The sequence below is a fragment of the Aptenodytes patagonicus genome, chromosome 15, assembly GCF_965638725.1.
Source record: "Aptenodytes patagonicus chromosome 15, bAptPat1.pri.cur, whole genome shotgun sequence".
NCBI classification, from domain to species: Eukaryota; Metazoa; Chordata; class Aves; order Sphenisciformes; family Spheniscidae; genus Aptenodytes; species Aptenodytes patagonicus.
In genome coordinates, this window is record NC_134963.1 from 11798702 (window position 1) to 11815820 (window position 17119).

General features: G+C 45.3%; 1 protein-coding gene across 1 annotated transcript in view; it reads right to left on the reverse strand.

Annotated features, from left to right (window-relative positions):
• Positions 1–303: 303 nt before the first annotated feature.
• Positions 304–17119, reverse strand: part of ADORA2A (adenosine A2a receptor) — a 30647-nt gene continuing 13831 nt past the window's right edge. Inside the window, exons 2-3 of the mRNA XM_076352907.1 lie at positions 14038–14930; positions 304–6418 (exon numbers count right to left, since the gene is read on the reverse strand). Of these exons, the coding sequence (XP_076209022.1) occupies positions 5458–6418; positions 14038–14387 (1311 nt within the window). The 5' untranslated portion in view covers positions 14388–14930 and the 3' untranslated portion in view covers positions 304–5457. The remainder of the gene's footprint in view (positions 6419–14037; positions 14931–17119) is intronic.

Genomic DNA, 17119 nt, shown 5'->3' on the forward strand with positions numbered 1-17119 from the left:
TGCAGTGGTTTGGGCAAATATAATGCTCTACCTTGTGTTCAGTCTGCAGCTATAAACATTTTCTCTTATTGCCAAGATGACAGATCCCAGGATGTCAGAGATGTGATGGGTCTTCTAGTCCATCTGGGTCTGTCACCTTAGTCTGTGCTAGTATCTCCTGCAAAAGAATAGGCAGTGCCAGGGAGGGGGCTCTCCGGAAGGATCAATCTGTGGAAAAAAGCTAATAAAATAATAAGAAAACACTTGCACAAAAAAGGGTCAGCCAGCCGGATCTTCCTGGGACAAAGGCACTCACACTCTCTTTTACAAATATATTTTATTATCTTAATGCTTATTAAGAAATGTAACCAAGACAGACTCAGCAGCACCAGCGGCTCCTCACTGCCCAGCAGTCTGATGACTTCACAGATATGAAAACTTCACAGATTCAAAAAAAACTTTGGTCAACGCACTTTAAATACATTTGCATGCACAGATTCTCCCACCCCCTTCCCTCCCCTCTCACTGGTAACTGACAAACAGAGGGAAAACAACAACTATATTCATAAAACATTTAAATTAAAAGAGTAATTGTTTTATAGTGACAGCGTGTGCAGCAGGGTGTTCATAGTGTCTTGGCTTGCAGACCACAGAGACAACCGCTCCACAGGACAAGGGGCAGGAACACCAGCTCCTGAGACAGAGTGGGGGAAGCAAAGGATGTTCTCAGATCAACAGGTTCCAGTCTTGATTTCAACACATCCTTCTGTGAACAGTCCCAGCAGACAAATAAGACAGGGAATTACACACAACACTGCCCCAGTTTGGGGATTCTCAGTCTGTCAGGGTTAGTCACCTCTCATGCAAATGAGGAACTGGTGTGATTTTAATTACTCTTGATGTGTTTTACTGTAAAGAAGGCCAAAAGCTCAGGGCTAGAAAGAAAAAACTCTCTGGTATGATTCAGTGCAGTTTGATGCCCAAAACAAATTGGGAGAGAACTGACTATTAGGCAGCTAAACTTAGCAAACACCACTAGAGAGTATTCTACAGTTTAAATGCATCGCAGCACTGTTACAGCATGCTCGTCCTTCACACAGAACATAGCTGGATTGATTTGTTTTTAGGTAGGGCTCACATTCATGAAGCAGAAGGACTTTTGTTACACCTGGACACGCTCATGAAATGAGACGATGCATCTGAAAAGGAGATAATCCGTAAGAACTGTCTCTACCTCAGTCACATATAGACCATATGAAGTCAACCCTCTGCACACATCAAGGCAAGGTTGACCCTCTGCAGTGACCCCAGAAGAGCTGTAAAATGTACATCCTTTCCAGAGTCCTTCCTCAGCAAGTCACACCTCGGTCTCATGCCAGCACTGCTCCCCTGAGACCATCTGTGCAATCCCCAGCACCTCCCAGCACATTCCTGCTCCCCTGAAATCCTCCCAAACACCTACCGTACAAATCTTCCTTCACCACCAAGATTTCCCATCTAACACTAACCCTCCAGTCTGCTCCCAGACTTTACAGACTTTTCTGTATCTACCAGCATCCCCTGGAGCCTCTTTTCAAAGAATGATCAAAGATTCAGACTACTCCATGTAACTCCCAAGTCCATCTGCACAATAAGCTTCCTAGCACCAACTGGGATCCGTGGCAAACCCTTTCTGTCGACAGTGACCCCAGCTGTTCCACCATGCCAAATTGCTTCTCTGTTCAAGAGCTGCAGTCCAAGCTTGCACAGAGCTTTGAAATATTACTGATCCAAAAGAAACTCTGCAGTACAAAGCTGTAAGTGCATTTATTTGCACACACAAAAAGCAGTGCCCTATTGAGGAGAGGGCCCCAAGAAGAACTCTTGATAAAATTACTCCTGGCAACTGATCAAACTTAACTTTCTCCAAAACCTATAAAGCAAATAAACCCTGGAGCCTAAGAGTCTCCAGGGAATGGTGAAATTCATGGAATGCCCTCATGCCAAATGAGGCACCACATCTTTCTGTGGGTCTAGAGCCATTTTTAGTAAGATGTTCCAGTTCAATGAAATTAGTCTCTTCTTACCCCAGCCTTTACTCTCTGGACCCACTGCACCTTGGATTCCCAAGGAGGGTCTTCCCCAGCCTCTCCTGATGATCACCTCATTCTTCCCTTTGTCTTGGTACCATCTTTGTTTATCCAGAACAGCTATATCTCAACAGCTAAACATTCTCCAGCTGGAATGAAAATGGGGATATGAGTGGAGGGGTTAGGAAAAAATTATTTAACTTTCACTTTTCTAATGATCCCTGCCCTATGCAGTTCGGAAAAGAGGTACTTTTCTCAAGAGTGGAGAGTGCTGCCAGGAGAAGGAAAGAGCACACTTCATTGACGGGACCCTAAAGCTTCTTTTTTTCTTTTAAAAAAAGAAAGCCTTGAAATCACTATCCCTAGGAAACAAGAAATAAAAAGTCCAAAATTCTGTTCAAGAGGCTCATGCTCCCCCCAACAACTGCTTCAGAAACATCTTCTGAAGGTCCATCTCAGACATATGTTTGCCAGAAGGCACACAGCATGTGGTGCAATTGCCATCCCTTCCTTCCTGTGACTACAGACTTCCAATTCTACATAAAACACGCTGCCTCCTTACCCCCACTGCACTTCCTCCTGCACGCATTCCCCGGCCCCTTCACACACCCTCTTCATTTCAAATCTGGATCACTAACATTGAAAGGGACTGGACACACTTGGGGGGCATCTCAAACAGCAACAGAAAAGCTAATTTCAAGACATCTGGAAACTCAGTAAGCTCTCATGGCAATCTGTTTGGGCAGGAAAGTTTTCCAGAGGGACAATCCTAGGTTTGTCGCATCAACATAGATCAACTTGATTCTTGTCGCAACCAAGCAAGAAGCTGCCATAATTGAATGTGAAGAAGCTCAGGAAACAATAGAAAGCAACCAACCCACATCAGCTGTTGAAAGGCTGATGCAATGTGGCATAAAACATCCCCTTACAATGGCAACTAAAGCTCCATAGGGGACAATTCTGCACTCGCGTGTATTCCAGCACATGAGCGATGCTGGTATTTTCCCACACTTCCTTCCCTGCTCTGCTTCTTTGTGGACCTAATTGTTATTGACATGAATACCGGATGTAATCTTGTGTTATTCTTAGAAACATTTCAGCTCCCAACTGAGGCCTGAAGAGATCAGACCCCCATTTTCCTGAGTGAGTTCCTCTGCCACTGTTACAGGCGGTCAGAGGCGCCATCCCACAAACAACCTACAGAGTTATTCCATCCAGAAAGATCAAGAGTAACAAGATCCCAAGTCACCCTACAGAGGAACTACCTACGACGTCAGTCACAGGGAAAGGCTTAGTGTTTGTTAATGGTGCTGGAGTGATAATCCACTCCTCTGACGTGAGACTACGTGGAAGAGCCATGCCAACAAAGCAGCAATTCAATTAAACTGTGAAGTCTATTGTTCTACAAACTTGCCTGTCTTTCTGCTAAGGATTGTGGTGGCAACCACATCTTTTTATCCATCTCACAGTAAGCTTTGTGCTAGCCTGGAGCAGTTACATACTTGAACACATTCAGCATTATAAACTACTCCCCACCTTCATGTAGGGAGACTGGCAAAAAGAAAATTCTCCTCAAATAAAACTGACTTTTCATTTTAATAGTTCACAGTATTTAAAATAAACATGGAATAAGAACACACAAACCTAACAGGCTCTTCCTCAAATATCAAAATCCAGTTCCCCTTTCCTTTCTAAAAATGAGATTATTTGGCTTCTGAAATGTTAGTGGACAGACATGAGGAGGAGCTAGGGTTGGGGGATGATACTTCTGATGTTTTCAGCTAGGGAATAAGCTTCAGATCTCTGGAATTACCAGACTTTTAGTTTTCCAGTAGGACCATTACTGCCTGTCTCTCCAGAAGGCTGGTGGTATTGGACATGGATTATTTGTCTGGAAAACAAAGACCAGACAATCTTTAGGTAGAATTCAAGCTGATGTGGCATTCTGCTGTCCTTGAGCTACCAGGCTTCATAAGTGATACAGAAAATTATCAAACTGCTGTGAAACATCTCTGCAACAAGCCACATCAGTGCATAGCCTTGCTGCAGCACAAATTTGCCTGTTCTCTTATACAGCCAGACTACTTGCAGTTTCTAAGCTGATTTCCACTACTACTGACGCCTTTTAGCTTCTCAGAGTAGAAGCATCTTCTAACCAGACAGTCCCAGCTCTGTTGGCCTCTGTACCGCAGGGACACATCGGGCTTCACGGTAAAGCTCATCAGGAAAAAACTGAAATCACAGGATAAAAGGTGTTTAAATAGAGCTCACTGGAACTTCAAAAATAAGTGTTTGGTATGTGTGTGTGTTCCTCCCTACACTGAGAAAGAAGAAAAAATCCCACAGCCTTTTGAGTGAGGATGAAAACAACCAAAAAATGGAAAACTTGCTCCCCTCACACACATTTAGGGCCATGGAAAGAACTTGCATTTTAGGAGCCCAGGAGGACAAGCACAGAGATAGAGGGAAAAAGCAGACAGTGCCCACCAGCCTACAGACAGCTCACACACCCGACAGCTCTTCACAACACCTCGGGGCACGACTGCCCTGGTGACACAGACCACAACCTGGCCTGCTTGTCTGCTATCTGCAGCATCAAGTCCTGCTAACAGCCCTTTTGCTAAGGGAAATCCATATTACAGTCTCAGTTTTCATTATTTGTTAGACAAAGTGGAGAGCTATGAGGTTATATTTGCCTCGTGCATCTGGAACATCGAGCGCTCAAGGAATGGATATGAGTTCTTGCCCAACTTTTATAACTTAACATAAAGTAATCTTATCAAGACAAGAAAAAAACCATTCAAGCAACCTGTTGCAGTATAAGCTTTAAAAACATGAACTGAAAGACAAAATGCCATGGTTGAAGGTATCCAGAGTTCCCATCAGGTAAATTCCTTCCCTTTCCAAGCAGCTGCTGGCATCCTTCCTGACCAACAGATGTTGCTATCCCCCTTCCATTTGTTGCAGGGCCAAAGTACGGAAAGGCCCCTCCCTGTCACTCTTCGCAATTCAGTGAATACTTCCAGCCATGCTTTTATTTCTGTTAGTAAAGACAGCAAAACCGACATACAACCACAGATACACAGTACAGCATAATGTCATGATGTGCCCTGCATCAGCAGAGTCTCCCAGTGCTGAACTTGGAATGCCATCTTTGACCTTGGCACTGCTCTTAGTGACAGGTCATTGATGGGTAACGTGCCCCTCCTTCCTCAGTCCGTTTCAGTGGTCTCCTGGCTTTTCTCCAGTCTAGTATTTAGGATCTTCCCAACAGTCCTGGGTAGGGACCCCTTTCTCCACAGCAATCTGAATGCACGCCTCTCCCCCCACCCCCCCAACCTCCCTTTCTGCCACGGCAGAGGTCACCAATGGAAAAAATAATTCTACCAGGAAGACTCTGAAAGTCTCATCAGGAAACATCAGCTGCTGCAAAGGCTGCTCTTTCTAGATCTGAGTAAGACACCTGGGCATCAATTAGCTCTTCACTGTGAAGCTCCCTGTTCATGCATGCATCTGAGAGAATCCCATTTTTGCGGGAATGTGGGAGATGCCCATTTGTCTCCACATCCAGAGCATTTCCATTCTGGTGCCATTCCAAGCCGGCTTTGCGTTTGTTTAAGTCCTGCTTTTCAGGATCCCCGTGGATCTCTCCATTGGTGTATACCTCTAATGCATACTCACTGATTCGTATGCTGGCATTCTCTGCATCCCCACCATGAGTGGAAGTCCTAGAGCTGGCTGTTCCTGCCTTGAACGGCTCCTTCCGGCCCAGGATATGCTGGCTGATGATTTTACGGAAGGTGTACCGGAACTCCCTGATTCGGTAGGCATAAATTAGAGGATTTACAACTGAGTTGGCATGAGACAGGATAATAGCCAGGTACATCAGCCAGAGGGGAGCATGGGCACAATTTGGGCAAAAAAGGGTAAAGCAGTTAATAATATGTAGTGGAAGCCAGCAGACTGCAAACAACCCAACAATGATGGCTAAAGACTTAGCTGCATGGACTTCCTTCTGCAAAGTGGAGCGAGAACGTTCCCCATGTACCATCTTGTTCTCCATCTGCTTGAGCTGTCGCCGGGCTGCCATGAAGATTTTCAAGTAGATACCAAACATGAGGAGGAGGGGCAAGAGCACACAGGCAAAGAAGTTGTAGTAGACCATGTACTCCATGGTGACCACAGCCTCAAAGAGACATGCCACCATACTGTTGCTGCAGTTGATGAGAGAGGACTTATTGGAACCCAGCTCTTCAATCTGGGAGCGATTGTGCCACCCTAGCATTGGTGTCAAGCCGATGATGAAAGATAATACCCAGCAGATGGCAATGATACCTTTAGCTCGAGAGCCAGTCACCAGGCCATTGTACCTATAAAGCAGAGGAAATGGGAATTACATCAGTAGTATTCAACAAGCCCCTGACACCCAAACAACTTCCCAATGTCCCAATATCCCAGAAGACAGCAAGAAAGGCACCTGCTTCTTCAGATGGGCCTTTGAACTGCCATACAGAACCCATGCGGCACAGCTCAGCAAGGACTCCATGGTGACATTGCATGCCACCTATTTCCCTCCCCTTTCCTTTAGGCAGTGAATAGGTGACAGAAAAGCAGGGAAATTAATACATTTTTCATCTGTGTTCCTTCACTCCACCAGCCCACTTGGTCATGCACACAGATCTTGCAGCCTGGATAATCAACAGCACTGCTCTGACCCTTTGTGATGAAGACCGCCATGGCTCTCTTGCCGAAGGCTGAGGTAGTTCCTCCTTTCTGGCAAAAGAGCAGCCTTGTAGCATGGAATTGCTAGGTCTGTCTTGCAGTAGATCTGTAAGACAAATAGCACAAAAGAACTCGGAGGCACAGTGCCATTGGCCCTGTGTCCATGTTCAGGTGTGCTCCAGCAAAATTCTGCTGACTGAGTTGCAGAAGCCAGGCTGGCATTTCCTTGCGCAGCACCTCACTCTGCTCCACCATGGCACTTTCAAGAAGGCCAGCACCACCAACCTTCCTTAAATAACTGAGACAAGTCAGCAGTTTTTCTCACCAGCCCGGCTAAGCTGACCCCATGTCTTTCTCAGAAAGGAGGAATTAAGCTGAGGACAGTGTGCTGACTACAGATGTGCTGTGGGCTGCAGTGCACGCACCAAAGGGGACTTCAGTGGTAGAGATATTGATATGCCTGGCTGAAGCCAGTGCTCTTAGCAGTAAATTCTCTGAGATCTGTTGAAAGAGCCAATAAGCAACATGGTAAGAACCTGACAGTGCAGCTAGGGACCTTTGTTTGTTTGAAATATCAGCCAGTTCCCAAGGCCTCACAGGTTACTGCGAGTCCTGAGCTGACTCCACCAGTTCTTCTCTCTGAAAATGTAAATCAGGGCAACAGTTTAACATTTCAATGCAATTTCCCTCCCTTGGTAATGCTTAGCATGGAAAGTAAATGGCCGGATTCCCACATTGTCCAGCGTGGGTCCCACACTGTACTTGACCCCATGTGTCTGCAATCGGACAACGGTAGCGCTGGGCTCCCAGTGTTTACCCAATGCTCCTTCTCCCTCTGTCCCCAGAATTCTCTCAGCAAACAAACATTAGAAACAAAAAAATCTAACAAGCCATAGAAATCTTTCCATCTCTCAATGAAATAGTTACTCCCACAGGTTCATGCTCCTATCCCAATACAAGTTCAAGACAGGGGAGGAGAGAGGCTGCTTTTGCCGGGCACAGTACAGAATGGAGATCCTGCACGTGCTTTAAATCCCTGCTAATGGGCCTTGGCAAAAACCAGGCTACACGCAAGACCCGGGCAGGCTTGAATCTCCCTTCCTTAGTTGCGTTTTCTGCAAATCAGAAAAGAGGGAGTGGGTGAGGGAGCTAACCACACAATTCCCAGTATCCAAAATACACTGCAATCTTCCTTCCAGAAATGAGGGAGGGATTCAGCTGATTCTGAGAGATAAAAAGGTTTCCCCAGCAAGTAGTGGATACTGCTCAATGCTTAGAGGATGCTAAGGGCACAGCATGGATGGTGGCAGGGAACTGCTCACATTCAGACCTCATCAACACAGCAAAACCGTACTTTGAAAAGTACACTCAGGGAGCAAGAGATTGGCTGAAGGCACTTGAAGCTTGGAAAAACAAAAAACAAAACAAACCCCTCAAAACCCTGCAGCCCTGGAATTGGCTACATCTTGTCAGAGGAATTTTGACATTGTGCAGCTGTTATCCCACGGACTAGAGATGTCCCTTCCCTTCCACTAAAAATATATTCATTACTGCTCCAGGCAAACACCCCCCCGCTTCTCCCTCCCTTTTACCCTCTGGGGATTCCCATGCAACAAACTTTACAAGGCTTAGGAACAGCACTTAACCCAAGCAGCCTCCTGCTTTCCAGCTGCAGTATATTGTGCTGGCAGTGGCAATTACCAACCTACCAGTGACTGCACTTCCATAACTCAGTATCTCCAAGGGTTAAGGGAGAAAGCTCACAGCATCTCATCACATAGTGTGTGGCACTATGTTGGCCAGGTACCCATTGAGAAGTGTCCATTCACTTGGGAGTGCTTGATTTCTAGGACCCACATGAGACACCACAGGCTGACTTGGCTGAGGTAGGGTTATTGTCCAGACGGACTTTCCTGGACTCATTCCTTTTTTCCACTTAGAGATGTCACCAGGCCGGCATAGAAGAGTTTGTGCACCTGTCTAGGCATCTTTCTAGGCTCACAGCAGCCAGGCCAAAGCTACTCTCTGTATCCCCAGTGCTATACAGCTCTACATGGTAAGTTCAGGACTTCCAGAAAGCAGCACATATACTGTGAGTTGCTGGCACCTATGCAGGAGACACAGCCTGCTGAAAGGAGCTGGTCACACCTACAGCCCCTGTTCTGCATACCTGGCGGGTGACTTTGTAGCATGTCTGATGTGTCCAGACAGCACTGGATTGTCTGTGCACAAACAGTTCTTGTGCTTCCTGGAAATACTGGACTTGCTACACAAACGACGACTTCTGCTCGTGAAATTCCAGACACAAAGAACATTAGTGCAGAGCACAGGGACACCCACGGTAGAGTTGGGTGTGGGGATAGGGGCACCAGACTCCTCCAGAAAACAAAACCCACTTTTGCAAACACAGGAAATTGTGGATGTTTTCCCCAAAATAATTTTAATTTCACCTGCCCTGCTGCTCTCCCAACCATCAGGCTGGCAAACTGACTCCAGGAGAACATTGGTGAATGCACAACTCACCTGTGCTGCCTAAAGTAGCTTGGCTGAGGATGTGATGCTTCTGGGTCCTTGGCCTAAGCTCTGTGTCATGGAGACAATGATTCCTGCAGAAGGTGTAGCACCTCACCAGTCTGGTTCATAAACTATGAAGCTGGGTGGAAGCCAGAGCTGGTATAAGAACCACAGGGTCCTCACGTAGAAGTTAAAATCTTTCCATACATTGCATGATATGTAGCTGGCCTAACTCATTGTCACAGCATCCAGCCAGCCTGCTGCTTGTCTTCCAAACCCACCTCTGGTTGACAGCACTGCACATCTTGGCCAGATGGCTCTGGCATGCACGGAGCACGTTTCAGCCACCTTTACTGCATCACACCAGAAAGCCTGTGCTCAGTGTTGAGGACACTGGGCTTTGATCTGAATTCCAGCTGTGCTCAATGGTTTTTAACAAATCACTACAAAACACTGTTCACTGAACACATCCCTCAATAGCCCACACCTCAGGCAGCTGCAGTCATAGGGGGCAAGACAAAAGGAGGATATTCTATCCCTATTACATATATCTGGAAATGCAAGACACTAACAGTCCCAGATCATCCAGCAAATCTTGTGGCAGAGCAAGAAAACAAACCCAGACCTTCTCATGCACCACTGAAACAACCCTTTCCCAGAACTCTCAGTCAAGAATCTTTGTCCCCTATTACCAGGTGCTAACTGATACTAGTGCTTGTCTATGCGATGGAGATGGGTAGGGTGGGATCCCACAGGTGGGCACAGGGCTCTAAACAGCAGAAGCAGTAATGGTGGGCAGGCACCATTCTTTTGCTCGTGGCACGATCAGCTTCCAGACTAAAACCTTGGTAACAGCAAGTTCCACTGCCCATGAAGCCATAGACAGCTGGCACTGCTTTCAAAGCCATGCCCATGGTTGTTCAAAGGAGGAAGTGAATTATTCTTCTTTCATATTAGGTTGAATCTGCCCATAATCTATTTGACACAAACATGAGTACATGTACTTGTACATACTTGTCATAAAGTCAAAAGGTTTATGGTGAGCAGGGAAAGAAGTAAGTCCGGATATGGCTCAAAGTGACGATAAAACATTAAATCCCTGATCCACTGATTCAGATGCTCATATACGAGCATTTGAGAAGGCAGCCCTAGAGAATTAAAGCAACTGCTGAAACAGACTGCTCTCAGCACAAAGGTCCCTTCCATGTCCTACACTTTATTCAGGGTTGGTGTTCATCTCCCCTATTCTTCCTACCCCAGACTTTGAGAAGCCAGTTCTTCACATCTAGCTCCCCTAGCCTCTGGCAGAAAAGCGTCCCAGTGCCACCTCTGAGCTGCAGTTTCAATCACCGCTACATGGGATAAACCTGTCCCAGTGTTCCAAGCGACAGGGAGCTGCACCTTAGTAATGCATTCCCAGAGAAGCATCCCAGTAGCTTAGGCAGCCAATCATCTCCAAAGCAACTTTCATCAGAGGAAAAGGTCTGCACTTCAGCCAGTTACTGTAGTTGGCACTGTATGACCTGCATAAGTATTTATGCCACAGGTGAATACCAGAATCCAGCACACAGAGCAAGCAGTAATCTGAGAAAAGTTTTCCGTTTGGCTGCAGGAAGAAAAGATTTCTCTTCTCTCTCCAGTGCATCGGAGCTACCTGTCCTTCACCATGGGAGTATCTTTACCACAAATGCCTGCACTAGAACACGTGGCTGGGCACTGTGCCCACGGAGCATTTGCTGGCACCAAAGAGCCTGGAAAGTGGCAATTGTTCTTGGCCCATGACTTCATCCTGGAGCTCAGACTTGCAGCCAGTTTTGTTTAGAACACCCAGGGTTTTATATCAGCGAGTGCAGGTTTTCAGGTACCGGCCGTGTTAGAGAGACAGTTCGGATTTTATGCTAGACCAAACAATGTCTCAGACTCACTTCCTTGGGATTTCTTTATTGCCGCTTGCAGAGTGTTACATTTGTATAAAATCTGGCAGAAGTAAGCAAACTGTTTGAGAACTTTTGGAAAGTTTATCAAATTCTACACAATGTTTTAATCATTTGAAAGGTAGAACCCGTAAGATGTTCACAAATTGGTTTTTATGTATTTTTAAATTTTACCTATAGATGTCTTTCCTCACCACAATTTTTTTGGGGAGGGTCTTTTATCCACAGAAAAATCATTCCAAAGTTAACTCTAATTATGTACTGAGGTGTCCAAAAACAAGCAGTATCAGAAATCTCACCCTTCTGCCTCCTTAATACTGACAGTTTATTTGTGTGGGAATACACATGCACATATGTATCCACTGAGACATGTGGTTACCTTCCTTAGGACAAATCAGACATGATACAGTTAAAAAGAAAAAGAAGAAGAAAAAACAAGTTTGGCCCTTTTCAGTTTCACTAGAGTGAAGGAAGTCTGATTTTTTTTTTTTTTTTTAAGAGTGTTCATCTAATGAATATTAGGAATGCCTGGTGTTACCTTTCTTGTCCTCTGAGGAGGAGAGGAGAGGCTTTCCCAGGCATTAAAGGTTGGGGTGAAAACGTTGCATCTTTAGTGGCAGAACTTTCCTTCCAATGGTTTGACACATTTTTGAGACAACCAGGTATTAGAAAAAGAAAAAAAATGAGGGTGTGAGAAGTCTGAATCATATCACATTTTCCTCTTCAGCTAATCAGCTTTCACTTTCTCAGCATGTCTGAGGCTATAAATCTAATGCTTATTCATCCATAAATTCTTAAGGGGAAACACAATTGACAAGTCCTTCGCTCCTCCTGTAAAAGGACAAACCAGGAGAGGACAAGGAGGGGGATGAATCCATGGATCTACCTGTGGGTTTCTGCATCCAATCAACTCCCCTGTTTTTGGGGCAGAAGAGGGTGTGCTCTGTTTTTTCAAAAACAAAATAGTGAAACCGGTACAGTGCCCAGCACTGACGAAGTCTGATTTTTCTAAAAGACTCTTTACCTTGGCTATTCCAGGAAATTAAATTTTCAAGACAATATAGTTACAATGATACCCCCCAAAATGGGCAGAAATCCAGATTTTAAAAATCCTTTTCCTGGCAAGTCATCCTCTAGCAATAAGAGCGCTTAAACTGTCAGCAAAAGTCTTCAGAGTTAGCTCATGAGAGGTGAATTAAAGACATTAGCCCTTCTCAAAACGATTTCAGAGGCAAGCTCCCGAGGGCTATTCTACATGAGTTTCTTTGTACCATTTACCATTATTTTGGTTTATAAACTGAAACCATCCATGTGTAGAACTGTCGAAAAGTGGAGACAGTCCAATTGATAGGTAACTAATATTGATAAAGTTTTCTCTGCAATGGAATGGAATAGTTATTCTTTACAACTACATCAAAAGTAGAGGTACGACTACAGGTTTGGAAACCAACAATTAACGGTAATGTTATAGCAGCACAAGCTTGCTGAGGCAAGGCTTCAGGAAAGACTATGCTGCACTAGTCCACATGGAAAGGTAATCTCCGCAGCTCTAGGGAAAAGAATGCTTTCTATTTTTGAATGGGAGGTTTGTGTTAATCGACATAAGTGCTGGATGACCAAAGTATTCACAAGAGACAAAACTAAATTGCACAGGTCAACACAAGTGATTTAAGCTCAACAAGAGTGAGGATGTCCAAAACCTCAAACTTGAGAGCACAACAATCAGAAATTTGTTCCATTTTTGCAGCTACGTTTCTTGTTCAGCAGGATAGGAAGCAAGTCTCTCCATTCCTGAGAGCATGCTGCATCCTCCTAAGGACAAGACGGGAAGGAAAGAGACTCCTACACTGCCTGCACCGGCCTCTCCCAGGGCTTCCTCTACATCTTTCGAGCTTACTGAATGACTCGGAAGCATTGTCACAAAGCATTGAAACCCAGCCCACAAAACGCAATGCTGCTCCGCGCCCACAGTCAGATATGTCTCGTCACAACAATGTGCTTCTGGAAGACTGAACTGAGTAGCAGCCCCTGTGCCTGTGGCAAAACTTTCCCTTGTCCCACGTCAGCCTTCGTGGTTGCACACAAAGTAGCAGCTAGTCATATTCAGCTTTCAAGCTCTAATATTTAAATGTCCTTTTCTTCCTTTAAACTCCAGAGTAGAGACCACAGAGTAACCATCTCCAGGTCTGGATTGGGACAAACCTCTGCCTTGACCTAATACATGCTTTGCTTCCAGAGGCAGTGCCTAAGCTAGTCCAAATCTTCCTAAGGCCTATTTCTTCATAGCCTGCTGCTTCTTCTCCCTTCACATTTAATGGACCCCCAAGAGAAAACCCCCATCCGCACTCTCCACAACCCTGCTGCTACAGCTGCAGGCAGAGTCCCCCATTCTCCCCATGGGGAAGGAGACAAGTTGACCTCACCCCCTTTCTGCCCTCCAGCATGTATTGCTTTAGCTCCACTTCCCCACAGTAATCCTTCTGGTGCTGTTGGCTCCGGCTCAGAGTGCAGGTTATTGAGGTTACCGCACGATCCTGTCTAAATATGGAACGGCAGCTCCTAGGCAGCGCCATTGCGATGCCATGGGCACACACCACATGAGGACAGAGAAGAACTGGAAAAAGAAGCGACTAGAAAACCCAGCATCCAAGGCAGCCTTCAAGACCTAGAAAAGTTTTTTTCAAATTACAAGGGAAAAAGTGCTGCTCCTCATTTAACTTTCCCTTCCTCGATTCATCTCCAGATCCGTTGTTTTCACTAATGTTCATCCCTCACCACCCTAGCTCCCCCCCCGTCTCCCCAGCCCAACGGGTGCTTACCTGAGGGGTATGCGGATCGCAATGATTCTGTCAATGGCAATAGCAAGGAGGCTGAAGATCGAACTCTGAGTCAAGACCAGTACGAAGCAGGCAATGAAAAGGCAGCCATAGAAGAAGGCACAGAAGCCAGTGCTGATGGTGATGGCAAAGGGGATTGCCAGCACGCCCACAGCAATGTCAGCAGCAGCCAGGGACACCACAAAATAGTTGGTGACGTTCTGCAAGTTGCTATTCAAATAGACTGCCCAGCAGACCAGGATGTTCCCCAGGATGGCCAGCACCGCAATGACCAGTTCCAGGATGATGTAAGCTACATCTGAGAGGAAGTCTTCTTTCCCATGTACTAGCATGGTGAGAGCGACCAGGCCAACGTGAGAACGTGCCAGAAAAGCTCAGCGTTCATATCTGCAGAGCACTGAACAGCCAAGATACCTCAAAGCTGCCTGGGGTCTGAAGAGCAGTCAGCTGCCAGTCGGTGAAGGTTGCTCACACACCCCCTTTTCTCCCCATAGCTGTTAAAGGTCTTTACAGTAGCAGGTATCAAGAAAAAAAGCCAGGGTTTGCCAACTCCAGCAAAGTGGATTAACCAGATGCAGAACAATTCAAACTCCAGCAGACGAATGGACAGGAGAGTATCTCACGTAGACGTACACTGCTCCCCAGGCCACGAAGTCCAGCAGGCAACACGACACAGAAAGTGTACTGTATGGCAGCGTCACATCAGCTGTGACTTTTTGTTTCCTGTTGACAATCGCACTGCTAGTCATGGCTTCCTGTCATGTACATACCTACTAGCAACATCCTCCAGTTCTCTTTTTCACCTTTTTCCCCTAGGACTTGGGAAATACTCTCTTCAGCCGAAGCAAACATTCAACTTCTTCACTTGTAGTTTCCTTTAAAAAAAAAAAACAAAAACCACCAACTACATACACTAAGTAATCAGCTCTATGGAGGACATGGAAAAAGCAAAATCTCATTAAAGTGGCACAATAAATTGATAACAGATATTAAACAGACCTAGAAGAATACATCATTGGCAAAAATCTCACATTTTGTCTATCCTGAAAGCTGCAGGGCCAAACCCAAGGTTCAGGAAGGCAGCATTTCACAGTGGTGATGAGAAACAAGGGACGTTTTGTTTTCGAGGCTACCAACTGAGCTGGTACTTCAGCAGCTGCTCAATAGTCTGCCCTGAAACACGAGAGCCCCACTAATTACGCCTTGGCAAGTGCTGTGGCTGCACAGAGGAAAGGTGGAGGAGCCCTTTTACGTACACCTGTCTCCCTCTGATCACAAACACAAGACTTGAGCCATCACCCTCACGTACTTTGCACAAAAGTGTGCTGCACCAATACGCTGCTCTGTGATGACATGAACCTTCATTCCTAAGGGGGTTATGTTGCTGGCATGTGTGGTCACCACTCTGTTGCCATACCCAGTCTTTCCTTCAAGTGCACAGATACTGGGATGTGATCAGCAGCAGGGAGAATAGTTCGAGGTACGTCAGACAGTGACATCTTTGAGGACTTTCCTGCTGAGCGTGCACACTCTCTGCAAGGGTCTCTGCAGGTTCCTCTCCTGCAACACCACCGTTTTTGTTCACATAAATCTTTATCCTATAAGCAAACCATTTATTCATTATACCTGCGTTGTCCATAGTGTTTGTTGCATCCACGGATTCAGGTCAGCATCATTCTTCGACTACAACCAGCCAGAAACACATCCACCAAGATACACCTCTCCCAGAAACACACACGTAGGCACAATGCCAACGTCATCTCTCAAGTATACGTTCATATTCCTGCAGTATCATGCACACAAATCTGGGACTAAAGTTGGTGCCACTTGCAAGGAAACATAGTCCCTACAGCTGCCATTTCATGTGAACAGATACACATCATCTGCATGCTTACATGCCTCACTCACACCCTAATCTTGCAGGTCACCTTGTACCTCTGCTTTCAGACACGGGTGCATTTCACCACAGTTTCAGCTAATATATAGCAATGGAGAATACAGTTCCCTGAGCTTCATGCCACAGTCAAGAGATAATTGTTTGCTGTCCTACCCTGTCACTTCCAGAGTGGGTTTTAAACCTTATTTAGCAAGCTTCAGAAGTAGTATTTTCTCATTAATTTAAGAAAACAGCTACTTGAAACATCAGAGGGCCGAGGGAGAGAGAGACACAGCGCTAACTGATAAATCACTCGAGCTTAGTTTCGGATGCAACATGAACCTCCAAAAGAAAAGGTTTTTGGGACCCCATCCGCAGGTGATCTGGTGTGGTCTAACCCAGCAGGGTTTCATGCCTTCACAGTTCACTCTGTTTTCAATTCAGAAACCTAATTTCTCAGGATAAAATAAAAGGGTAAAGACAGTGATAATAAAAGAAAATATGATTAACTTGTGATTCACATCTGATCTCAGGAATATAATCTAATTTTAGACCTTTCATTGATTTAGAGCTCTATTGCTAATGCTGCATTTGGAAAGAAAGTGAATGATTCTTGGTGGTTTTTCTCCATCTTCAGCAATCTTGTTTATGTGTTTTGTTTGGTTTGTGTGGAAGAAATCAACAGAAGAGATTAGTTTGTGAACTAGCTACTGAGAGGAAGATAAAGATCATCCATTTAATCTTTTCTGAAGAACAAAAAACCCCAAGACGTCTCTATATTGTCTGTCTTCCTTTAGCAAAAGCTGCTGTTTTCCACTGACCTCCTAAAGATTGCTTCTACTTTTTTGAATTTCAGGGATGTCAGTGATATGCTCCTACATCACTCTGCTAGCATCTGATTGTCCATTACAAATCCCAACAGGTTTGTTTCAAAGTAGATACTGAAAACTAACCCCCCTGCCCCCAGCCTGACATCCAAGGAAGGGGATTAGAATTAATGTAAGATAGAAATAAAGAAAATCTGGAGAGAGAGAAAACAGAAAGGGCAAGATGAAAAATAAACAATGCTTTGTGCGTGTGTGTGAGCAAGAAGCGGGGGAAAAAGACAGGAAAAAGGTGGCAGGAGGAAAAATAAAACCAACAAAACAAGGGAAGCAGTGGGCAAAACAGGTCCGTAAGAGAAAGACA